Below are 26,431 nucleotides of genomic sequence, written 5' to 3' on the forward strand. Positions count from 1 at the left end.
ACGAAGAAGGACACATGCTGGCCAAGCTAAGTGTTCCGGAGCAGTAGCAAGCTACCATGGCTCAGTGGAAGCACTAGGAGACATTTCCCGGTAAGAGAGGCTACCAAGGATAAACAACTAGGTTGTCAGATCCCACACATACCAAGCATTTCAATAACATACACACAATATGCTCGATATGTGCAAATACAACATGGCATCACAACATGACTCTATGACTCAAGTATTTTATTCAATAGGCTCCGAGGAGCGAGATATTACAAACATGGGTCTCATGACCCAACACTCAGAGCATACAAGTCAAAGCACAAGCGGAAGCTTAACATGTCTGAGTACAGACATCTACAAATGAAAAAGGCTGTGAAGCCTGACTATCTACCAGATCCTGCCGAGGGCACAAGATCGTAGCTGAGGTAACAAGGTAAACATCGAAGTCCACACGGAACTACTAGTGAGACTGAAGTCTCTCTGCAAAAAACGTAAAATAGGCAAACGTGAGTACAAATGTACCCAGCAAGTCTTACATCAGAACTAACTACATATGCATCATTATCAACAAAGGGGATGGTGGGGTTTAACTGCAGCAAGCCAGCTTTGACTCAGTGGCTAACCTGAACTACGACTGCAAGTAACTCTTTTGAGGTGGCGCACACGAGTCCACATATTCACCATATCAATACACCACTATGGATCCGCTTCCGTCTCCCTACGAGAACGCCATCCATAGCACTCACACTTATCTTGCGTATTTTAGAGTATCCACTTTCACTTGTCTATGAACTGTACAGGCGACCCAGAAGTCCTTTACCGCGGACACGGCTATTCGAATAGATAATGTTAACCCTGCAGGGGTGTACTTCTTCACACACGCTCTCGCCACTTACCTCCATCATGTATCTCAGCAACCTTCAAGCGGAAGCCTGGTGAGGAAGTCGGCCACGACCTGACTAACCACACAAGTCTCTCGTCCAGGTTTATCGCCTATTCGGGTTCCATCCGCAAGGAGATCCGGCCGGGGTGTCGCTCACGGCCCCAAACGATGTGAGCAGGGTTCCCAAGCCCACCATCCGGGTGCCACTTGGTACACCGTGCCACTGTGCCTAGTCTGTCCCAAGCCCACCTGTACTGGGTGCCACTTGGTAGACTACTAACACTACCTACAAACACCAGAAACTAGTTGTAACTCCTGGACAGAGATCGAGTTGATTAATAAGTCGAGAGGGGTCGAGTTACCGGAACCCAATGTGTGGTAGTAACTGTTCATGGATCACAAACACAGAACTCAGTTCCTGAGGACGGCTGCAATGAGACAACCCACCATGTACTCCTACATGGCCTCTCACCGCTACCTTTACCAAATTGTGTTCACACACTTAGCTCACACTTAGTAGGACATGTTTACACACCTCCAATTCATCCCCGATGAATCATACCTGACTCAACTCTAAGCAGTAGCAGGCATGACAAACAAACATGAATGAGTAGGCACATCAGGGCTCAAACCACTCCTACTTATGCTAGTGGGTTTCATCTATTTACTGTGGCAATGACAGGTCATGCAGAGGATAAAGGGGTTCAGCTACCGTAGCAAGTAACAGATGAATCGTTGTTGTCCTAATGCAGTAAAATAGAGCAGGAGCGAGAGAGTGGGATTGTATCGGAATGAACAAGGGGGTTTTGCTTGCCTAGCACTTCTGAAGATAGTATAGTTCTTCATCGGTGTCATCGATCACATCGTCGGTACACGTCTACTGAGAGGGGACAATTACCGGCAACAGAGAGGAAACACAATCAATGCAATGCAACAATATGATGCATGATCATGACATGGCAATATGCTGTGATTTGAGCTAATGCAACTAACAACAGGTTAAATGAAGTTGGTTTGAATCCAAGATTCAAATTCAAACTCCATATGTGAAGGTTTAAATGCCATTTATATGATTTGTCCTAAACATCAGCCATAAGTTGTTCTAACATGCATGAAAATGATACAGATGGATAGATTGGATTTTTTTGATGATATTTCATATATAATTTATTTCATTCTGAGCTACAATTGATTTTCTATGATTTTTAGAAGTTTAGGACATTTTCTGGAATTCCTGGATTATTTTAAATCCAGAAAACGATTATTGCGTCAGCAGTGTGTCATGCCTGCGTCAGCCTGGCGTCAGTGTGACGTAGGCGGTCAACTGACCCGGTTCAGGTCAAACCTGACCTGCGGGGCCCACATGTCATTGACACAGTGGCTAACCCGTGGTTAGTTAGTGACGTGGGGTCCACCGTGAGTCCTTGGAGGGGTTAGTTAGCGACGTCATTAGTTACTAATGATATTGCCACGTCAGACTCGCCGGTGGTTAATCGCCGGCGACGGCAGGGGCGGCGGAGAGCGTCGGAAAACGTCCTCCGATGACTAAACCAGCGGCGGAGACCACGGACGGGATCCTGGAACTCGTCCGCGTCCATTGGCACCCGCAGAATGACCAGAGGTGGTACGGGTCAGCGGCGGGGAGCACATCTACGGCGGCGCCCGCACGGGGTTGGCCAGGATGGCGTTGTGGTGTGCGGGAGGAAGATTTAGTGGGTGTTCTTGGCTCCTGGGAGCGTGATGAGCACGAAGATGCCCTCGGACGCAAGCTTGAGCGACCGTAGCGATGACGGTGACATGGCCGGCGGCGAGCACAACTCGGCTCTGTGCATCTGTGGCTAGAGCGCGAAATCGACGTGGGGAGAAGAGGGGAATCGACCGGAGGCTCACAGGGGGCTTGCAGGAAAGCTCAGCGGCTCGGGGGCGCTCTGGTCGCTGCGAATCCGTCGACGACGTCCGGCGGCAGATGTGGCGCTGGCGAGCTTGGAGGCGTCCCTTCAGGGCGTCCGGGCTCACAGGATTCGTCGCAGAGGTGCACGGCAGAGAGGCGGAGCTCATGGGCTAGCTGGCTGGGCATGGAGGGGTTGGTGGCCACGGCGAACGGCGACGGTGGCGACGGGCTCCGCTCGGGTGTGCTCAGGAGAGGGAGCAGAGGACGAGGGAGAGAGCAGAGAGTGAGGGAGAGGAGCGAGGGGGTGCTGGGCGTCTCCAAGCGTGGATAGGCCCGAAGGGGAGGCCGCCAGCACGAAGCAGGAGGTGGAAGCAGGAGGTGGCTTCGCCTCCTGTGCGTGCGACACGCCGCCGTCCTCCTGGCAAAGGAAGGAGACGACTGGCACCTGGGCTGTGGTGGACTGGCCCAGTTGCTGCAGTAGGTAAGGCCCAGGTAGGCTCTCCCTCTCTTCTGTTTCCTAATTTCCTTTTGTTTTCTAATTTGTTTGCCTCTGTTTTGATTTAGTTTAACACCAAATCATTTTTTATAAATTCTGGAAAAACTTTGAGGATGCAAAAAGGATTATTACAGAGCCCCACCATATTTTCCAAAATTATTGGAGCTATAATATTACTTATAGAATTTTACAACTCCAATTCAAATAAGTAGTCAGTTAATTCAAAGACCTAAAATGCCAATGAAAAATATGCATCATCACAGGATAAGGTTTTCACCCTTTTCCCTAAATTATGAACATTTTTAAGGGCATTTTGGGATCATTGAAAATATTTTTAGGTTGAACTTATTTGAATTCCATTTGATGCTAGGGTTTGAACATCCCCCATTTCAAATTAAGAGAAATTTAAACATGATGCAACACAAGACTAGCTAACCCAGAGCAGACTAGAACTAGGGATGTGACAACTCACCCCCACTAAACAAGAATCTCGTCCCGAGATTCAAGACATGAGGTAAGTAGACAGAGAGGACACAAAGGTAACACGATCTTCCTGATCCAACTGCCCTCATCGAAGATGTTGATTCATTGCTTCAAATTAATCTTGACGTTCTTGCTTTCGAGATCTTCATCCAACAGGACGAAAGAAAGAGGAAAATTCTACAAGAATCGATCTTCACGAAGATCGAGCAACTTTGGGTCAACTCATGGATTGAGACGTAAAAACATCTCTCGAGCTAAGACACAAAACACATATCTGCAACGAGGAAAGGTAGCAGATGACGAAGGTTCAATTTGGTAGGCAACAACTCCACACTTAAATAAGATGGTGCATAGTTTTCAAAGTAGCGAGGAAGTAATTGCCATGATTCCATAACGGGGCACCTTAGGGAAGGTAACTTGTAGAAGTATTCCTTTAAAGTGGCAAAAAGAATTACCTTTGATTCAGAGATCATTGAAACTCTTTATACCAGCCTAAGGCAATCACAAACGATCATTTGAAGGAGTTCGAAAGGATGACATACTCGGACTAGAACGAAAGATGTGGAGTACCTTATTGAAGACAACGCAAGGGATGATTTTTCTTATCATCTGGAATGGATGGAACCCATGGTAGGACCACTTTGAAGATGATCCTGAATGAGAATTACTAAGGAGGCAGCCCAAAGTGAAATGGCACAAAGACGGTGCAAGCTAGGAACAAAATGCAAATGTTGGAATGTTCCAACCATCATATCTGCCTGAGATTCAGATCTGGTTAGAAACAGGATACTCCGGACTCACATGTCTGAAAAGAAGAGTTGCAACACAAGTCGACGAGATAACATTGCGAGACTCTCGGGAGATGAACTACGATAGCAAGCTCCAAAACATGAGCTGGTTCTGCTACATACATGTGAACACGCTGTCTCAGACAAGCATGACCACGTAGTAGCCTTATAATAAAACACTATCGAGTTCTGATTGGGGACCATCATTGACGATATCGAAGTCTAGTGCATGTCCGCCTGGGCCCTTCAGGATTAGCGCATGAACTTCTTTTCTTTGAACAAATCAATCAGTGGCTTGGTGTGCTAGGGAATACCGATGGAATGGAGGTAGCTAATCTCTCAAGCCATAGTATACTCCGCACGTGCATGACTGACTTGGGATGATTCCAGAGGAAGCAACAACAAACTTTCTCGAATTCACGGCGGCAACTTACATCAAATGCACGTGAATAAAAGGAAGTCACTTCTTTCATCCAAACATATACTTCATGAACGGGGCATGAAGAAAATGCTTACCAAAGTTTCCAACACTAGCTTGATGTTCAACATGGATGATGGAGGAGAATAAATGCTGTGGATGGGCTCAACAGCAACTCATCGGAATTTCCATATCACTGGATTTCCACCATTATGTGAACAATGTGATAGTATTGGTCAGACCAAAAGATGTAATGGTGTATGCTCGAGGGATCAACCACGAGTAAAACAACATTACGAACATCGTTGGTTCTGACTTGATTTGAGGATAGCTGTCGGTGTCAAAACCGGCGGATCTCGGGTAGGGGGTCCCGAACTGTGCGTCTAGGCGGATGGTAACAGGAGACGAGGGACACGATGTTTTTACCCAGGTTCGGGCCCTCTTGATGGAGGTAAAACCCTACGTCCTGCTTGATTAATATTGATGATGTGGGTTACAAGAGTAGATCTACCACGAGATCAAGGAGGCTAAACCCTAGAAGGTAGCCTATGGTATGATTGTTGTTCGTCCTATGGACTAAAGCCATCCGGTTTATATAGACACCGGAGAGGGCTAGGGTTACACAGAGTCGGTTACAATGGTAGGAGATCTACATATCCGTATCGCCAAGCTTGCCTTCCACGCCAAGGAAAGTCCCATCCGGACACGGGACGAAGTCTTCAATCTTGTATCTTCATAGTCTTGGAGTCCAGCCGATGATGGTAGTTCGGCTATCCGGACACCCCCTAGTCCGGGACTCCCTCAGTAGCCCCTGAACCAGGCTTCAATGACGACGAGTCCGGCGTGCATATTGTCTTTGGCATTGCAAGGTGGGTTCCTCCTCCGAATAATTTATAGAAGATCGTGAACACCAGTATAGTGTCCGGCTCTGCAAAAATAAATTCCACATACCACCGTAGAGAGAATAATATTACACAAGATCAATCTGCTGACGTATTCTGCGGCGTGACGTCACACCACTTCCAAGCCTTTACTCGAATTGTTTTTATTGTTCCACCTCAGCGCGTTTAGCGAGGCGGTTTCCTTGGCACATCTTGTCGAAGCAGAGATAGTGTTCCCCTTATTCCGGGATTCCCATCAATACGGACGTGGGTAACCCAACCGCGCCCGTTTCCACGCCCCCTCCATCGAAGGCGGGTTCCAAACGGTCACGGGGACGGCTCTTGGTATTCTTCCTCTTTATAATGAGACCAAGGCCCGTTCTTTTTATTCAATCCTCTATCGAATCCGCCCCTCTCCCTGAGTTCCAACACCCAGGGCTCCGAATTCAGGTACCTTCGATCCTCGACAATGTCCGGTCCTGATCTACGAGGTCGGTGGATGCCCTCCTCCGTCACGGAGGAGGACATGCTAAAGCTGAGAGATGCCAGGTATTTAACCTACGAGATTTTGCATAGGCTGCCTGCCCGAGGGCAAGTTATCCCAACTCCCGAGCCTGGCGAGATCGTCGTGTTCATGTCTCACTTCCGTCGGGGTTTAGGCTTCCCGACGGATCCCTTCATGAGGGGGCTCATATTTTACTATGGGCTGGAATTCCACGACCTGGCTCCGGAGTCCATCCTCCATATCTCATCATTCATTGTCGTCTGTGAAGCCTTCCTCCGCACTACCCCTCACTTCGGCTTATGGCTCAAAACCTTCAACGTGGAGCCGAAGATGATTGAGGGGCGTCAGGCAGAGTGCGGCAGGGCGGTTATAAGCAAGAGGGTCGAAGCTCCATGGCCCAAGGGCTCTTTCCAAGAGGAGCTTGGCTTGTGGCAACATGAGTGGTTTTATATCACCGCTCCCCGGGGCAGCAGGCAGAAGCCGCCGCCCGTATTTCGCTTGGGCCCTCCACAGCAGCTGACGTCATGGGTCAACAAGGGGCGTGACTGGGGGCCGCCCAAAGACGTCCCCCTGTTGCAGGACCGGATTCGAGTCCTCCAATAAAGGGAGATCAATCTGGTCGCAGTGGTGCAGGTCATGTTGATCCGGCGCCTACTGCCCTGCAAACGTCGCCCCCTCCACCTGTGGGAATTTAATCCGGAGGGGCCGCGAGCTCTTCAACACTTCATGGGTTTGACTCCCATGGAGATGTATAAACTGTTCTTCGGATCGCAAGAGACGCATCCGGAATTGACCGAGGATGCTGGCCTAAGCTGCAATCGCCTGGATACTCAAGTAAGTAGCCCTGTGTCCGGACACACCATCCATTTATTTATCGTGAGCTTGCCTTTTAACCAGCTATCCCTGGACAGGAGTGGATAGCGCAAGCAAAACTGACACGGTGTCCGGCCCCCCTCCCTGAGACCACGCAGGATCCCGTGTTAATCAAAATGTTGGAGGTTGCACCTTCGAATGAGGGCGAAGGGGGGCACGGGGAAACTATCACCTCTGCCAAGGAGGCGTTTAGTAAGGGAGGAATCGAGAGTCCCTCCTTCCAGGGGGAGAAGAGGAACGCTTCCGAAGACCCGGAGGCCAAGGCCTCAAAGCGGGGAAAGAAATCTGTACCGGAAGGTCCTGCGCCAGAAAGCGCCCCGGCCATACTGTCTCCTCGGAGGAATTAGCCCTCTAACGAGACGTAAGTAAAAAGGGGGATTTTATAATTATCAGACACCCCTGCTTAATGTGTAAAGGTAACGAAGTTTTTACCTTGTAGTTCAGATCCCAGCCCATCTCAGCACAGCTCATCTTCGGGAGACCTTCGTCCGGAGATGATGGAAAGCGAAACGCCTTCATCTACCGCCCCATCGTGCGGGGCGGACGACCCTGAGGTGTCGTCACGGCGGGTCTCCCCAAATCCGGTGGGACCGGAGAGTTCGGCGCCCATTGGAGTACGGCCGGTGGAGCTGCAGGATTTGCTTAAGAGGGCGTCCATCTCAGAAGATCACCGCACATTAATGGGTGATGTGATTGAGAGGATCTCGTCCGTCAAAACCGGGTTGTATGAGGCAGTCGGAAGTTTACTGACGGGATTTGAGGTACGCAAAAAATGACATACCCGTTGACAGTTTTGCACATGAAGTGCGCCCTGTATAGATAGTAGCCCCCGAGACTTGGTATGCTGTCGAAAACGACAGCGTGCCTAGGATCGTAATCTCGGTTATTAACTGCCGCCTTTCCCATGCAGGTGGCGGAATGTTCGGTGGCCAGCCGGACTGACGAATTTGCCGAGCTGAAGAAGCAACTCGATGCTGCAGATGCGGACATCTCGCTGGTCAATAGACGACTTGATGAGTCACAAGGTATGTGGTTGCCCCGCGGTTGGTTAGTAAGGGAGCTGACGCCCATTCCTTACAAATTGTATGCTTAGATTCAGATGGTGCTGCTGTTGTGGAGGACCTTCGAGCAGAACTTGGTCGGGCCAAGGAGCAAGCCAGAAAAAGCGAGGCGGCTGCCTTGAAGGCAGCGGAAGGGCTAGAAGCCGAGAAGGCTGCTCATTGCCGAAGCAGGGAGGAGATGGCTAGAATGGCCATGAAATTAAGAGTTGCTACCGACCGCCTGGAAGTTCTTGAAGGAGAACGCCGAGCGGAGCAAGAGGACCTGAAGAAGGCCGATGCCGAGGCCAAGGATGCCCGTAGTGCGATGCGGGCTATGAAGGAGGAACTGCGTCAGGTCGGGGACATTGTGGCTAGAAAGCCCTTTATGCTGCGTAGGAAGTTCACGGATCCAAAGTATGCTCAGCTGGGCCGATTGTACGGTGCGGAGGATCCTTATCTGGACTTAGCGGCGAGTGCGGCTGACGCAGTCGTGCACTTTCGAAGCCAGGAGGATCATGAAATGGAAGAGCTTTTCTGGTCTCAATTCCATAGTCTGGAGCGTCCACTACCGTTGAGTGATCGGCTGGTTAAGTGGGCTGAGATAAATAGATTGTCCGGACTGGCCATGACGGATGTGGTAACTCATCTGTGGCCGAAAAGGCCCAAGCCGAAGAGTTATTTTGGCTTGTTGCAGCAATTCCTTGGGGCAGTGCCGCATATTAAGGCGATGAAGCGATCGACATGCATAGAAGGTGCACGGATGGCTCTCGCCCGTGGTAAAACATACTGGGCGGAGATGGATGCCATCGCTGTTGCATCCCGGGGTTCGGACAAAAGCCGATTCCCCATCGAGCATTACTTTGAGGAAGTCCTGCAGGGCGCTCGTATAATAGAGTCGCAGTGCTCGAAAGATGTTATGTTTGAATGACATGTATGATTTCTAAGATCATGTTTATAATGCAATGACTTTTTATACTTGTGTGTTCAAGTATTGAACTATCTCCTGTGCGGCCGTATATGTATGTATAATCTGAAAGATTGCAGTCTTTGGCTTCAGCCCCCACGCACATGGTGCGGGGGTGTTTGCAAAAAGAAAAACTCTATTTCACACTTAATCCAACGTCTTGGTCCTTTTAAGGAGGTGATAGCATAGCAAACTAGGCAACCGGACTATAATGCTTTAGCACTTTCACCTAGCCATAGGAGCTCGAATGTGGGGCTACTATATAGCCCCTGATGGCACCGCGCCTCTCCGAACTTGGGGCGCGTATGTGCCTGACCGGGAAGCGGTTCTTCGTCAAAGCGGAGGAATTCTAAACATTCTAATGGTCGATCGAGTGGTTGACCAGTCTCTCGCTATATCATGACAGTCAGTTTTCGGCTTTCTCTACTGAGGTGCTCTCCCGGCCGAACCGGGGCACAATCGCAGTAGTTCTCCTGGTGCCGCGCTAGCCGATGATACGGAACGTAAGGCAGCAAAACACAGGAGCCGGGCAAACCCAACATTTGACCAAAGACATGATTCGGAGCTGATGCATATAAGGCCTAACTCGAGACGCCGAACACTCCCTGAGGTGTTCGGTCTTTATGATATCGGGCAGAATAAAGCCCTAAGCCCCTAGTGTCCAGGTACAGGCGGGAACTTCTAACGCGGCCGATGCCAAAACGCCAGCCTCCTCCTCGGCTCTGGTAGGAAACCAGGGGATGTGTATCAACAAGAGACAGTGAGAAAGGTTTACGCAGGGTCTTAATCTGAAAAGAATCCTTGCAACGGGTCCCTACTGCACGTCTGCGCCTGTGTCTCCGTTGTGCTGTATCTTGGACGGGTGTAGCACGTGCTTCATCTGTAAAAGAGAAGGACTTAGTTTCTAAGAAATATCATGCAAAAAGTGTATCAAAATAAAGTATAATTTGGAAGATGAAGAAAGTTGAGCTTTATTGGCTTTCATCATTTATGCGCGTGGCCCCCTAAAAAAGGGGTATGCGGCTGGGAAGCCCCTTGTTAAGTTACGCCGGACTCGTCTAACCATGTCCGAGGTCTAAATGACCTGTTTTTAGGGGATTTGACCTGCAAGGTCGGAATAATGTGTGGCTGTCTAGGCAGCCGCACATTCTCCATGGTCGAGAGACACCTGGAGTTTTAAGAATATGCCACGTGGACGGGGCATTTTTAAGCGTAAGAGACGCGTAATGTAGTATTGCATTAAAGCGGGCGAAAGCTGCACGCCCCAGTAGTGCTTAAGGGCTACTGCTAAATGGGGCGATGGAGGGTGAGCTTTTTGCGACGGAGGTTGTCGAATGAACCGAACACGACCCCTAGTGGTACAGAGCCTGTAAAATTGGCTGAAAAGGCTTGGCGTCACTCCTTTGAAGGAAGTGCTTGCTATAGCGAATTTTGGTGGGTTCTATCCCCAGTCTGCGGATGGTGTCCTGGTATAGCAGGGGCCGCGCTGCGTGTTATCACGTGAAGTGAGTTCACTGTTTTGACTTCTAATGGGAAAGTCTTTTGGTTTCCGGAGCGCTGCTTTTGGGTTTCGTCACTTTCACTTGGTGTGTCGAGCCCTTTGTGTTCGGCGTTAAGCCGGCCGGACTGCTTGAAGACCCAACAATCTCTGTGGGTATGGTTTGCAGGCTTCCCGAAGGTACCGTGTATTTGACACAGTCTATCCAGGATCTTGTTGAGGTTCGATAGCTCGTCACTGTTATCCTTTAAGGGCAGTGTTTTGTTATTCGGTCGAGAGCTTTTGAATCCGGCGTTGACCGCCGTACTATTTGGGCCATTCTCCTTATTCCGGCGTTGAACTTTTTTGCGTCGTGATTTCCCATTTCCATCCCTGATTTCGGATGTACTCGGGTCGCTGGTGCTGCATCTAGCCAACCAGCTGTCTTCCCCCGCGCAAAAGCGGGTCATGAGACTTGTTAGTGCGGCCATTGTTCTTGGTTTTTCCTGGCCGAGGTGTCTGGCGAGCCATTCGTCTCGGACGTTGTGTTTGAAGGCTGCTAAGGCTTCAGCGTCCGGACAGTCGACTATTTGGTTCTTTTTAGTGAGGAACCTGTTCCGGAATTTGCGTGCTGATTCTCCGGGCTGTTGAGTTATGTGAATTAAATCATCTGCATCCGGAGGCCGGACATAAGTCCCCTGAAAATTTGCTCGAAACGCATCCTCAAGCTCTTCCCAACTCCCAATCGTATTTTCTGGGAGGCTTTTAAGCCAATGCCGGGCCGGCCCTTTGAGCTTGAGGGGAAGGTATTTTATGGCATGGAGATCGTCTCCTCTTGCCATGTGTATGTGTAGGATATAATCCTCAATCCAGACTCCGGGGTCTGTTGTTCCGTCGTATGCCTCTATGTTTATGGGTTTAAATCCCGCTGAAAATCCATGATCCAGTACCTCGTCGATAAAACATAGTGGGTGTGCGGCGCCCCTGTATTTGGGTGTGCCGTTGTCTTCAAATGCTCGGCTGGTTGTGTTACTTCCTGGAGTCTTCTTTTTTGGCCCATAGATAGACCTGGCCGGGTTATCCTTTTTCTGAAGATCTTTATGCTGATCATGTGCTGGCTTGTGTGTGGCGCCCCGTGTTGCTCTTGGCCTGTCATCTAGTCGTCTATCCGGCCAGGTGGCCCCTTTCTTTTTTGACTACGGGGGCTCGAAGGCCTCCTCGTCAAATTCGGGCAACAACTTGCGCTTCGGGTAGCTCTTTTTCTGGTGACTAGTGCCATATTTATCTGCGGTGTTGAGTATTTTGCTCCATCTCATTCTAAGTGTGTCTTCCGCTGTTTTGAGCTTCCGCTTTTGCTTCTTCAAACTTCTTGCAGTGGCGACGAGCCTGTTATGGAGATTCCTATGCTCTGGTGATGTGAGATCATCTTCGCCGGGGATGGGTTGCTTGTCCGGTTCATGTCCGGCTGGCTGCTTGTTGACGTGTGCGTCGTCCGCTGCTTCGCCCTGCTCTAGGGCCGGGTCCATATGGGTACCATTTTTGTCGATGCTGGTCTTTGGGCGGCGCTTGCGTCGCCGCTTTGTTTGTCTGTTGGGGGAGTTGTCCTTCGCCACGTCCCGTTTTTCCTCATTGTCACTTCCTTTTGGTGTGTCCACCATGCATACGTAGTGGGATGGGGTGGCTTTCCTGCGCCCGTTAGGCGCTGGTTCTTGGTCGTCCCTGGCATCATCGTCCATACCGTCGATGTCCTCGGAGTCGTAGTCTAGCCTGTCAGTTAAATCGTCGACAGCGGCTACCAAGTGGGTGGTGGGTGGGCTCTGAATTTCTTCGTCGTCCGCATCCCAATCTTCCTGGCCGCAGTCCGGCCAGGCCTCTCCTGATAACGAGAGGTACTTTAGCGAACTCAAGATGTCGCCAAAAGGTGAGTGTTGAAAGATGTCCGCCGCGGTGAACTCCATGATCGGTGCCCAATCGGATTCGACTGGAGGGGGCGCGGGAGGTCCGGAGTCCGGCAAGGAGTCCGGCACCTCGGAGTCACGAGCTTCATGGGGGACAAGATTGGTGTTCGGCTTTATCGCCGTAGAGGTTGCAGCCCCCGAGGTGGTGTCTAGCCATCCATCCTTGGTCCGCGCAGCCGTCTTCGAGTCGAAGATCGGAGCGGGTTCGAGTGCGGCCTCCAGGGTACTGTCCGGCTGCAGAGCTAAATCATGCCCATCATGACAGTACGGCATGCTCGGCTGTGGCTCGAATCCGTCGAGGATCAAGTCCCCGCGGATGTCAGCCGTGAAGTTCAAACTTCCAAATCTGACCTGACGGCCAGGGGCATAGCCTTCGATCTGCTCCAGCTGGCCAAGCGAATTGGCCCGCAGTGCGAAGCCGCCGAATACGAAGATTTGTCCGGGAAGGAAGATCTCATCCTGGACTGCATCATCGTTGATGATCGAAGAAGCCATCGAGCCTATCGGTGACGACACAGAGGAACTCTCAATGAAAGCACCAATGTCGGTGTCAAAACCGGCGGATCTCGGGTAGGGGGTCCCGAACTGTGCGTCTAGGCGGATGGTAACAGGAGACGAGGGACACGATCTTTTTACCCAGGTTCGGGCCCTCTTGATGGAGGTAAAACCCTACGTCCTACTTGATTAATATTGATGATGTGGGTTACAAGAGTAGATCTACCACGAGATCAAGGAGGCTAAACCCTAGAAGCTAGCCTATGGTATGATTGTTGTTCGTCCTATGGACTAAAGCCATCCGGTTTATATAGACACTGGAGAGGGCTAGGGTTACACAGAGTCGGTTACAATGATAGGAGATCTACATATCCGTATCGCCAAGCTTGCCTTCCACGCCAAGGAAAGTCCCATCCGGACACGGGACGAAGTCTTCAATCTTGTATCTTCATAGTCTTGGAGTCCGGCCGATGATGGTAGTTCGGCTATCCGGACACCCCCTAGTCTGGGACTCCCTCAATAGCCCACACTCAAATCAAAGTTTTGATAAGACAATAGGTTCAACAACTGACGAGGACCAATCGATGAAGAAATCATCTTTCTACAACAAACACACATACACAAGATATCCCTTTGGAAAATGAACTAGGTTAGACAAGCTTTTATCTTCCAACTCTCCAAGTTGTTATTTAGCTTGACCAACTAGCTCAGGGTATCCAACACAGATCCTTGGAGAAGGGGGTGGTTTACAAGAAACCAACTTGATCACGAACTCAACATAGCGGTCAGGTGACAACCTGGTAACACTTCCGAGAACATATTCGGAAAATCACGATCCACCGATATGTTACTAAGATCGAGATCAATCTTGCTTTTCACGGCAAGACGATATGATCAAAAGAGCGAGGAACCGATACGATCCTGACTCATTGATCGAGGAGTGCACCCGGAATAAGGACTAGGTAGCACGATCAACCTTAGGGCGATGATTCAAAAATCAACACGCTAAGAATGAGGTTATTTTTTATTTAACTACCAAGAAACTCTGTTGCTAGGAGTATAGATTTCACACATCATAGCTCACCTGTCGGCATTTCGGTTGCGACAACATGGAAACCGAGAAATGAATAATGAGGGCGAGAAGTATCACTGTATCAAGAGTTCATAGGATGGTGTGCAATTCCCATGAAAATCCTGACATGAAGAGGGTAATACTCCAGGGTAGAACATAATCAAAAGCTGGGTTGGCATTTTGATTTGTGGATTACAACTACTTTGACCCAATCCTGGAAATGGATGAGGTACTGGAGTTTGTTTCTCCTAGTCATTCTGGAATAGAACGGCTTGACGGACCACAAGAATAGTAAGCATCGATGAACGAACGCATACATACTCTTGACTATCAACTGATAGACAAGGATCGGAATACAACTACATAGGGACAACTCAAAGGAACATATATCTTTCTGAGTTGTGGATACATAGGTTAGTATGTCGAACAAGTTCAACATATTTCTTCCAGATAACCCATGCAGAAGGTGGAACTGGCAGATTCACAATATAAAATGAAGAACTCATCAAGAGCACTCTGGTTGTGATATTTTGGTTCAAAAGAACTTCTACCATAGGCAGTTCATGGTATTTGGAAGAAGGAAATACCACAGACCTCGAGGACTATCGCAAAGGTTACTAATATCCTAAAGGCACTAGCAAACACTATCAACATGAAGTAAGTAGGGTGAATCTCGGGTTCAAAACCCAGAAGTGGAATACCTACTAACTAGTTGGCATCACGGGATGCTTTCGAGGATGATGGCCAGAATCATCACACTGGGACACAGAACATGGCTAGATTACTAGGTGATACTCTAGACATCTAGTGGTCATAATAATAACTCCAACATATATGTCGAGGCAATAGAGCACCTCAACTCACTGATTAGTGTGGTTAATCTGGCCCAAAGGAACATCGAAATCAGAGGGAAAGGATTTGCAAATGCATCAGACTATTTAGAAACCTGGGATGACTCGGACAGCATAACGGCTGTAAATGCTCAAAAGAATTTGAGACATGCTACAAAAATGGTGGCATAACCACTCAGAAGCATAATATCAAGGTTTCAAGATCAATAGTTAACATACAGAAGTAGTAGAAACTGGACTGAGGCTTAAATCCAACAATCTTATAGGACTACGGATTAGTAACACGTGATCCTGATAGAAAGAAGAGAAAGTCTAGTTCCTTAATCCCGTAGGAAAGATAAGATGACTCAGATCAGAAGGGCATAATGTATAAGGAGTAAAAAGAGCCTTACGTTCCCAATCACAATCAATTCCTTTATATAACTAAAGAATTTCTAGACTCAACTTCGACCAGTTTGGCTTGGTAATCCTACAGGCAGTCAAGCTCTGATACCAAAGCTGTCAGGACCTCGATCCTAAGTCACACCGATCTAGCATGTAACACATCATATCACTTTGCGGCCTCACGCATGGTATTCCCATGGGTGCCACCTTACCTGGCCCGGGATCGTTTGCGCCTTTTGGCTCACGTATATGATAGTGCCGCTAGCATCCATGTGACAAAGAACCCGGGCTGACATGGCTAGTCGTGAACCCAAAGTGGCACTAACTTACAGGGACAGGCATACATGACCCAGCAATGAACGTGTCGGTCATCAGCGAGTGAATCCGGGCTGTAGCAACTGGGCTAGCAGGACTCCGGTAACGGGCTGTAGCGGCTAACAGGACTCCGGTAGACACCGCGTGACATTTCCCCGAAGGGACAGACACAGGAACGAAGAAGGACACATGCCGGCCAGCCTAAGTGTTCCGGAGCAGTAGCAAGCTACCATGGCTCAGTGGAAGCACTAGGAGACATTTCCCGTAAGAGAGGCTACCAAGGATAAACAACTAGATAGTCAGATCCCACACATACCAAGCATTTCAATAACATACACACAATATGCTCGATATGTGCAAATACAACATGGCATCACAACATGACTCTACAACTCAAGCTATTTTATTCAATAGGCTCCGAGGAGCGAGATATTACAACATGGGTCTCATGACCCAACACTCAAAGCATACAAGTCAAAGCACAAGCGGAAGCTTAACATGTCTGAGTACAGACATCTACAAATGAAAAAGGCTGTGAAGCCTGACTATCTACCAGATCCTGCCGAGGGCACAAGATCGTAGCTGAGGTAACAAGCTAAACGTCGAAGTCCACGTGGAACTACTAGTGAGACTGAAGTCTCTCTGCAAAAACATAAATAGGCAAACGTGAGTACAAATGTACCCAGCAAGACTTACATCAGATCTAACTACATATGCATCATTATCAACAAAGGGGATGGTGGGGTTTAACTGCAGCAAGCCAGCTTTGACTCGGTGGCTATCCTGAACTACGACTGCAAGTAACTCTTTGAGGTGGCGCACACGAGTCCACATATTCACCATATCAATACACCACTATGGATCTGCTTCCGTCTCCCTACGAGAACGCCATCCATAGCACTCACGCTTATCTTGCGTATTTTAGAGTATCCACTTTCACTTGTCTATGAACTGTACAGGCGACCCAGAAGTCCTTTACCGCGGACACGGCTATTTGAATAGATAATGTTAACCCTGCAGGGGTGTACTTCTTCACACATGCTCTCGCCACTTACCGCCATGTACACGTCATGTATCTCGGCAACCTTCAAGCGGAAGCCTGGCGAGGGAGTCGGCCACGACCTGACTAACCACACAAGTCTCTCGTCCAGGTTTATCGCCTATTCGGGTTCCATCCGCAAGGAGATCCGACCGGGGTGTCGCTCACGGCCCCAAACGATGTGAGCAGGGTTCCCAAGCCCACCATCCGGGTGCCACTTGGTACACCATGCCACTGTGCCTAGTCTGTCCCAAGCCCACCTGTACCGGGTGCCACTTGGTAGACTACTAACACTACCTACAAACACTAGAAACTAGTTGCAACTCCTGGACAGAGATCGAGTTGATTAATAAGTCGAGAGGGGTCGAGTTACCGGAACCCAATGTGTGGTAGTAACTGTTCATGGATCACAAACACAGAACTCAGTTCCTGAGGACAGTTGCAATGAGACAACCCACCATGTACTCCTACATGGCCTCTCACCGCTACCTTTACCAAATCGTGTTCACACACTTAGCTCACACTCAGTAGGACATGTTTACACACCTCCAATTCATCCCCGATGAATCAGACCCGACTCAACTCTAAGCAGTAGCAGGCATGACAAACAACATGAATGAGTAGGCACATCAGGGCTCAAATAACTCCTACTCATGCTAGTGGATTTCATCTATTTACTGTGGCAATGACAGGTCATGCAGAGGATAAAGGGGTTCAGCTACCGCAGCAAGTAACAGATGAATCGTTGTTGTCCTAATGCAGTAAAAGAGAGCAGGAGCGAGAGAGTGGGATTGTATCGGAATGAACAAGGGGTTTTTGCTTGCCTGGCACTTCTGAAGATAGTATAGTTCTTCATCGGTGTCATCGATCACATCGTTGGTACACGTCTACTGAGAGGGGACAATTACCGGCAACAGAGAGGAAACACAATCAATGCAATGCAACAATATGATGCATGATCATGACATGGCAATATGCTGTGATTTGAGCTAATGCAACTAACAACAGGTTAAATGAAGTTGGTTTGAATCCAAGATTCAAATTCAAACTCCATATGTGAAGGTTTAAATGCCATTTATATGATTTGTCCTAAACATCAGCCATAAGTTGTTCTAACATGCATGAAAATGATACAGATGGATAGATTGGATTTTTCTGATGATTTTTCATATATAATTTATTTCATTCTGAGCTACGGTTGATTTTCTATGATTTTTAGAAGTTTAGGACATTTTCTGGAATTCCTGGATTATTTTAAATCCAGAAAACGATTATTGCATCAGTAGTGTGTCATGCCTGCGTCAGCCTGGCGTCAGTGTGACGTCGGCGGTCAACTGACCTGGTTCAGGTCAAACCTGACCTGCGGGGCCCACATGTCATTGACACAGTGGCTAACCCGTGGTTAGTTAGTGACGTGGGGTCCACCGTGAGTCCCTGGAGGGGTTAGTTAGCGACGTCATTAGTTACTAATGACGTTGCCACGTCAGACTCGCTGGTGGTTAATCGCCGGCGACGGCAGGGGCGGCAGAGCGCGTCGGAAAACGTCCTCCGATGACTAAACCAGCGGCGGAGACCACGGACGGGATCCTGGAACTCGTCCGCGTCCATTGGCACCCGCAGAATGACCAGAGGTGGTACGGGTCGGCGGCGGGGAGCACATCTATGGCGGCGCCCGCACGGGGTTGGCCGGGATGGCGTTGTGGTGTGCGGGAGGAAGATTTAGTGGGTGTTCTTGGCTCCTGGGAGCGTGATGAGCACGAAGATGCCCTCGGACGCAAGCTTGAGCGCCCGTAGCGATGACGGCGACATGGCCGGCGGCGAGCACAACTCGGCTCTGTGCATCTGTGGCTAGAGCGCAAAATCGACGTGGGGAGAAGAGGGGAATCGACCGGAGGCTCACAGGGGGCTCGCAGGAAAGCTCAGCGGCTCGGGGGCGCTCTGGTCGCTGCGAATCCGTCGACGATGTCCGGCGGCAGATGTGGCGCTGGCGAGCTTGGAGGCGTCCCTTCAGGGCGTCCGGGCTCACAGGATTCGTCGCAGAGGTGCACGGCAGAGAGGAGGAGCTCATGGGCTAGCTGGCTGGGCATGGAGGGGTTGGTGGCCGCGGCGAACGGCGACGGTGGCGACGGGCTCCGCTCGGGTGTGCTCGGGAGAGGGAGCAGAGGACGAGGAAGAGAGCAGAGAGTGAGGGAGAGGAGCGAAGGGGTGCTGGGCGTCTCCAGGCGCGAATAGGCCCGAAGGGGAGGCCGCCAGCACGAAGCAGGAGGTGGAAGCAGGAGGTGGCTTCGCCTCCTGTGCGTGCGACACGCCGCCGTCCTCCTGGCAAAGGAAGGAGACGACTGGCACCTGGGCTGTGGTGGACTGGCCCAGTTGCTGCAGTAGGTAAGGCCCAGGTAGGCTCTCCCTCTCTTCTGTTTCCTAATTTCCTTTTGTTTTCTAATTTGTTTGCCTCTGTTTTGATTTAGTTTAACACCAAATCATTTTTTATAATTTCTGGAAAAACTTTGAGGATGCAAAAAGGATTATTACAGAGCCCCACCATATTTTCCAAAATTATTAGAGCTATAATATTACTTATAGAATTTTACAACTCCAATTCAAATAAGTAGTCGGTTAATTCAAAGACCTAAAATGCCAATGGAAAATATGCATCATCACAGGATAAGGTTTTCACCCTTTTCCCTAAATTATGAACATTTTTAAGGGCATTTTGGGATCATTGAAAATATTTTTAGATTGAACTTATTTGAATTCCATTTGATGCTAGGGTTTAAACATCCCTCATTTCAAATTAAGAGAAATTTAAACATGATGCAACACAAGACTAGCTAACCCAGAGCAGACTAGAACTAGGGACGTGACAAAAAATCTACGATGTTTTGAGTACATATTGGCATACCGAGAATAACTGTAGCATCCATGGGCATGAAAGTTTGTTGGACAAGCTGTCTATTCCACGATGCGGGTCACAGTAGTTATGAGCTCTGACACATGTGTTGGTGGATTTGGCGAGATACTCCCTAGGGACGCATCATCTTCTCTCTGGGTAACCAATTATCGGTCCATATGTTTGTGTCTGCTCCATTGCCAATTCTCTTTATCAATCCTTGCTTAAGGACATCCCTTCCCTCTATGATAGCCCGTCATACCGGGCTCGGATGGCTTCCCAATTCAGCCTGGAGTATATCAGAAGACGGCTAGTAAACACTTTTCAGCACTCGAGCAAAGATTTGTCCTCATATTTTATGGAGTGAAAAAGGCCCAGGCAGTTGATTTACAAAGCGTAATGCAGCCCAAGGCCTGCTACTTATGCCCTTACCTATCCCTAAAAAATCCCTGAAAAAGAAAACTTATCGCCAGCCGCTCTGCGACCTTCCTCCGCCTGCTACGCCGGACGCCCACGCCTCCCCTGACCGCTCCGAATCTCAGGCACGCAGCAGCTCGCCATCCCAATTCCCAAATCGCCGACGCCCAAGCGGCTGCTCGTTCGTCCAGGATTTTCCCCTTCCCGCTATCTGAAATTGCAAAATCATCGAGTTTCTACCGAACGCCCGGACCTCACCTGCACGCCCCCGGCTCCAGCCGCCCAAATCTCACCTAACCCTCCACCCACCCACCTGCGCCAGCTCTAGAGAAGGAGGCGCCGGTGAGCGCACGATCGATCGAGTCCGTTAGGTGGGGAGCAGCCATGGCGGGGGGCGGTGACAAGCTGATACTGCGGGGGCTGCAGTTCCACGGGTTCCACGGCGTGAAGCAGGAGGAGAAGAAGCTCGGCCAGAAGTTCGTCATTGACGTCGACGCCTGGATGGACCTCGCCGCCGCCGGGGACTCCGACGACATCTCCCACACCGTCAGCTACAGCGACATCTACAGGTGCACTGCCCCGCCCCCGCCCCGTCTCAGTCTCATCATGGTGCTGTATAATTTCAGTCCACTTTGTCACTGCTCATCGATCGACCTGCTTGGCGTCACGGTACAGTTTAGCAAACCATTCGTATCAGAATCCTGCCATGCGTCCGTTCACAGTGATTCCTTGCAGAACGTTTCGATTGCTATGCACCTCAGAACTAACTCTGCGGTTGTTTTAACAAACCGGGTGTGGGTTTGGTACCCTCGACCTGTAATTAGTCCATTGTATATGTTGCATTTCCAGAGCCAAAATATTATTGGCAACGGACCGTATCGGATGGTATAAGTGCGGTGGGAGTCGCCGTCGCCGGAGGGGACGTCGGCGAAGCCGCGCGTGCCCAGGATGGTGGCGGCGGGGCTCTCTCGGTGCTGGCTTCCTCGCATACCAGGGGCGGCAGCTGGCGTCCGGGGCCGTAGCTCGCGGCGAGGGCCTCTCTGTGCCGGCAGGGGGTCGGATCTGGGTCCCTCGCAGCGTGCGTCCTGCCCGTGCCCGCGCTGGTGGAGCTTGAGGTGCATAGGTGGTGCTTCGCTGGCCTGGCTGGATCCGGGCGGATCTGGCCCGTGGTGGTCCGGCTTGGGGAGGTGGTGTTGCTGGGTGGTGGAGGCGGGAGTGGTGGAGGCTGGTGGCGGTGAGTGGTGCTGGTGGTGCGAGGTGGGACTACTGCAGCCGGTTTTGGATCTCCCCCGCCTTTGGTTGGTGCTGTCTGCTGTGGCACTTCGGATCTGGTCTTCGGCAGGTGCACGGTGGCGCGCGTGGGGCGTGTTGGTGCTTCTGATGTTTGGCTGCAGCCCGGAACCATGGTGGTTCCTGGCCTCGGGCAGCACTCCTCTGCTCCACCCGGCATGGTGCTCGGTTAGGTTCGGCGGCTCGCGCTGCGTCCGGTGGCCCAGCGTTCGGACGGCCATTGGTGGATCCAGTGCCTAGTGTTGATGTTTGGCCGTCTGCGGTCTCCGCGGGGTGCTTCTTCGTCTCGGAGGGGCCCGATGGTGGTGGTGGTCAGCTACCGTCTTGCTGTAGGGATGTGCTCAAACTCCGGGTGAGAACCTTGCATCGACTATGTCGATGTCGGCGGCAATGGTGTCTGCGGACATAGTTTTCCTCGTAGGAGGTGTCGTTGTGGAGCTCCAGCACCTGCAGTACTTTGTTTTGTGGTATCCGGGTGAAAACCTAAGATCCGGCTTGTCAGATCGGATGACGATCTTGTGTCCTTGTCGGCACTACCTCCTTGGAGGCGTCATCTTGGAGACCCAAACGACGGCTTCTGTGCCTGCGTGTGGTTGAGGTTGCAGCGTTTGGTGGTGGTGGTGGTGTGGCCAACTTGGGATCAGTCGGAGGGTCCAATGGTGCTGGTGGTGGTGCGACTGGCTTGGAGTCGACGGTGGTTGTTTGGTGGTGTTCTCTGGGGTTTGGTGGCGGTGGCTTGGGCGCAGCAGGGCGGCCATCTGTTTCCCCCGTGTGAAGGTGTCTCGCTATGCATGCTCAAGACTCTCCCTTGGCGGCCGATGTGTTGCGGCGAGCATCGTGCTCTTGGTGATGTCTTGGTTCATCTTCGCTATTTGATGGAGCCAGATGCCTTCCCAACTTGTTAATCGTTCCGATCTTCCGTGGCGGGGCACCCAGTCAAGGTTCGTGTTTTTTGCACTCGTTGGTTGTGGATGCTCCTGAGTTGTGCCGTGGGGCTCGGTATGCACGCAATGCGGTGCGTTAGGTTCCTCGCAAAGTCTAAGTATTGTGATCCATTGACAACACCCCACAACTACTTGTATCTTTCATGGTGATGGTCCTTTTAGTTTGTTAGCTAGGTCCCGCCTTGTTGGGTGTCTTGTTCTTCTCTTCTCCTTGTAACCTTGTTGGGTTTTCGGCACGGTTTCCCTTATAAACAGGTCAACTTGTTTAGGTTTTCGATCCGATTTCCTTTATAAACTGGATCACTCTCCTGACATAATGGCCACTTTAAGTAATATATTCAGATGGAGGGACTCCTCCCCTGGTGATTCTCAAAAAAAAAAAAGATTCATCTTGTCAGCACAGTGTACAAGCACTGAGTGGATCAACAGTAAGCTAATCCCTTCCTTTTGGCTTTCCTGATACCAAAGTATGTCATCCTGCAGGATAGCCAAGGGTGTAGTAGAAGGTCCGTCGCGTAACCTTTTGGAGTCGGTGGCTCAATCGATTGCCAACACCACGCTGCTCAAGTTCCCTCAGATCTCTGCTGTTCGAGTGAAGGTCGGGAAACCTCATGTCGCGGTGCAAGGCGTCGTGGACTACTTGGGAGTGGAGATACTGAGGCACAGAAATGCATGAGCAGAACTTCATCATATGAGAAAGCCTGACCAAAATGCTCCCTCAGAATCGCAGTTTCTGTGTCTTGTCTATAATTATAAACGTGGTGTTGATTGTGGTCTTACTCTCGGCTGTTGCTGAAATTGCCGCAATCATGGATTTTTTTTTATAGTGCTACTAGGTTTTGCGCAGACTGAAATAAAGGTCATCTTGCGAGTTGCGACGTGCATATAGGCTCTGAATTTTTCTAGAGAAAAGGCCATAAGTCCATGCATCATCATATATAACGCAAAATATCACCATATATCGAGCTCAAACGAAAGGACAGAGACCTGGCCGCTAAACAACTGACTGTTCTTGCTTGTCTTTGGCCGCTAAACAACTGACTGTTCTTGCTTGTCTTGGGCCTGCTCTAGTTTTGATGCTGCTAACTAAGGATCGAATTTCGTGACTTGATGAAGAGGAAGCCGAGTATCATTGGTCTTGAAGAGTCAGGCCAATCCAACCGCTTGCTCTTGCCCAACTCAGTCTCAGTCATACCATAATGCGCAACAAGAACGGGAAAAGGGACCTAAGGCCATGTTCTAACGTGGGTCTGTATCGGTCTATCAAATGATCCCGACTGCCATGTCCGCCGAGCGGTCTGGACACACCTTTTTCTGTAAACCAGAAGCGAAGTGAGGGGATGGGGACTTTGCGAGAGTCCAGACAGCAGCCACATAGGACTTCAACAACCCGGGCCCATTAAATCCCCCACCCCGGTCTCATTTTCTTCCATTTGTCCCTTCTCCTTTTTGCTTTGCATCCGTACCCTCCTCCTCCAACTCCGTCGCTATACCCCTCTGGCCGCCACACAGGCATTGCCGGACCTTCGCAACCAGCATCGACGCGCCCTCTCACCTTCTACGACGGTGTCGTCTACCTAGGACCCGTCCATAGCCAGGTACACTCCACCCCTTGTCGACGACGTCCATGGCAGACACCATGCCCGGCAGGTATTCGGTCAAAATGTCATTGGGCTTATTTTTTAATGCCATGTCGTTTTTTTAGAGTACAAAGGATGGCGGAGTACTCGACCATGGAGGATGAGTTGTTGTGTGATGCGGTGGTTGGCCGTATCCACGGATTTCGTAATCAAGAGCAGAAGGGGGCTCTTCTGGCAACGTGTGCATGATTCGTTTCACACATGAAAGCACATTACGCAATGTGAGGTCATTATCTTATTGATCGTACGCCATCCAGACCATTGTCACCAGTTTTGTGACGCGGTTGCTCAGCTGGAGGCAAGGTGGCCATTGCGCGGCAGCATAGGAGATCGTATGTTTTACTTCTTGTTGCTCAACTTGTCGATTGAATCATTCATTCACTCAATGTTGCTCTACACGTTGTATAGCCTGTACGCGTTGCCATGATGTGCCACAAGATTGAGGAAGGCTATTTACGTACATGCACTGTTGGATTAACCTGAAGGGGCAGTATGCGTGAGACGACTTGATCCGTTCATGAAAAACTTGTTGAACATACAGTTAATCTCGTTGAATTTGAAATATTGTTGTACTGGACTTATTTCCATGCTATGTGTGGATAAATTTTGCTATATTCTATCCAAACTTTGATGAATTCTGCCGAGTTTGCAAGAATTACACGCGGTCTATTGAAATGCGGAAAGAAATGTAAACGGGTAGTGTTGGATGGCCGGTTCCCGCATCTGTCTTCGCGGACTGCCCCCCTGTCCGCTGATGGACACGGAAGCAAATTTGTAGGTCAGCATTGAAGCTCGGATTTATGGGTACCTCAGATGGAACAAATCCTTTCACGGAAACCAAGCAACATGGGCCAAAAAAAAGGCCCAACTTTATAAACAAAGAAACAAGCGTTAAAATCTAAAAGAAATTTGCATTCAATTTAATTAAAAACAAAACAAAAAATGCCCTTTCTTGTTATAATAAAAAAGCTAGAATTCCTGCTACATGAGAATATAAACAACTAGTTAGTGGGTGTGTCCTTGAATAAAAAGTTTAATGAAATTTAAAAGTATTGAAAGGCGGAGGCGTATACACGGCGGAGACGGGCAAGCGTGCTACCGAGGCCCAGGACATATGTCGGTGGCTGGCCCGACTTCCTCAACGGCCCCCAGATGCGATGATGACGACGACGAGGCGGTGAGGACGGTCGGAGTGGCCTTACAGGCCATGCCTACAAGGTCGCCGTCCACCATTTAGTTTAATTTCGAGTAGTTTAGTGTAATATTTATCAAGCAGTTAAAGTTCGTCAAATTTGCATGTAATATACCGAACTAGTCTAAATTTTGTCAAATTTGCGTGTTTGGAATGTTTGAACTGAAGAATTTTTTAGGGACATCGTTCGATGACCAGAGCCTCTCCAGATATCTGTTCATTTAGTGATCCGCGTTGCATATGCCTTAGGTCGTAACACCTACTAGAAAAGAGTGAGTCGAGTTCTCAGATCATGTGTTGTTATCCCTGCCGAGAGAATATTTGGGTTGAAAGCACGGGAGGCTTGTTAAAAGCCAAAACCAAAAGAATAACAGTTGAAAAGAAGAAAAGGACGAGAAAGAAGAGGACGAAGATGAAGATGGACCAAGAGAGCACCCGCCGGGAGAGAGTTGTCCGTACACTTGTAAATGTGATGGAAGGACTCGTTACTGCTTAATAACGCCTGGCAATCATTTCCTCCGCAGTTAAGAGCAACTCTAACGGGTCGACCCATTTCGTTCGCCCACGTCTGTTTGGGTCTCGGTGGACAAAAACACCGGCCCAACGCGCCGACCCATTCATAAAACCGTCTGCTCATGTCTGCACGGACCCATTTCCGGTCCAAAATTGCGCTTGAAATGCGTTGGCGCGGACGCGCCGTGCGTCCCCTGGGTGTCCGCCGCGGCCCCGCTTGTCGGCCGACCAACTACCACCCACGGTCATATTTATGACGACCACCGATACCGGGGCCGCCTGGCAGTGTGTAGAAGGGCCGCGTGCCCGTCCTTTTTAATGGGCGCGCGGGGGGGGGGGGGGGTCATCCACAACCCCCCTCCACATCTAGCCACCTTTGCTCCCTCGCCGGCGACCAGGAAACCCTAGTCAGCCAGCAGCAAATTCTATCCACCCAGCCATGGGATTCTTCAACGGGAAGGGAGGGAAGAAGGGGAGGTTCAGCGCCGGGGCGAGCTCTTCCCGCGAGCATCCTGCTACGTTACCGCCGGCTAGGTGCGGCACGCCACTGCGGGAGCGGCTGGACATCCCAGTCCACCAGGCGCGGTGGCACTGGCAGTACCGCCAGCCCTTGCCGTATCCAGATGTGAACTTGCCACACGGCTGGCATCTGGACCCGCATCGCATCCCCATCCTGGCGGCGTCGAGGTCCGCGCGGGCACACGCTGAGGAGGTTCGCCGGCGGCGCGAGCTCCTCACGCCGGAGCA

General features: G+C 50.1%; 1 protein-coding gene across 1 annotated transcript; it reads left to right on the plus strand.

Moving 5' to 3' along the window:
* Positions 1-20,139: 20,139 nt before the first annotated feature.
* LOC123157917 (dihydroneopterin aldolase 1) lies at positions 20,140-23,223 on the plus strand. Its single transcript, XM_044576106.1, has 2 exons — positions 20,140-20,674; positions 22,823-23,223. The coding sequence occupies exons 1-2, from the start codon at positions 20,490-20,492 to the stop codon at positions 23,013-23,015; spliced, it is 378 nt and encodes a 125-aa protein (XP_044432041.1). The 5' UTR covers positions 20,140-20,489; the 3' UTR covers positions 23,016-23,223.
* The last annotated feature ends 3,208 nt before the right edge of the window (positions 23,224-26,431 follow it).

The sequence above is a fragment of the Triticum aestivum genome, chromosome 7B (genome assembly GCF_018294505.1).
Source record: "Triticum aestivum cultivar Chinese Spring chromosome 7B, IWGSC CS RefSeq v2.1, whole genome shotgun sequence".
Lineage (NCBI taxonomy): Eukaryota > Viridiplantae > Streptophyta > Magnoliopsida > Poales > Poaceae > Triticum > Triticum aestivum.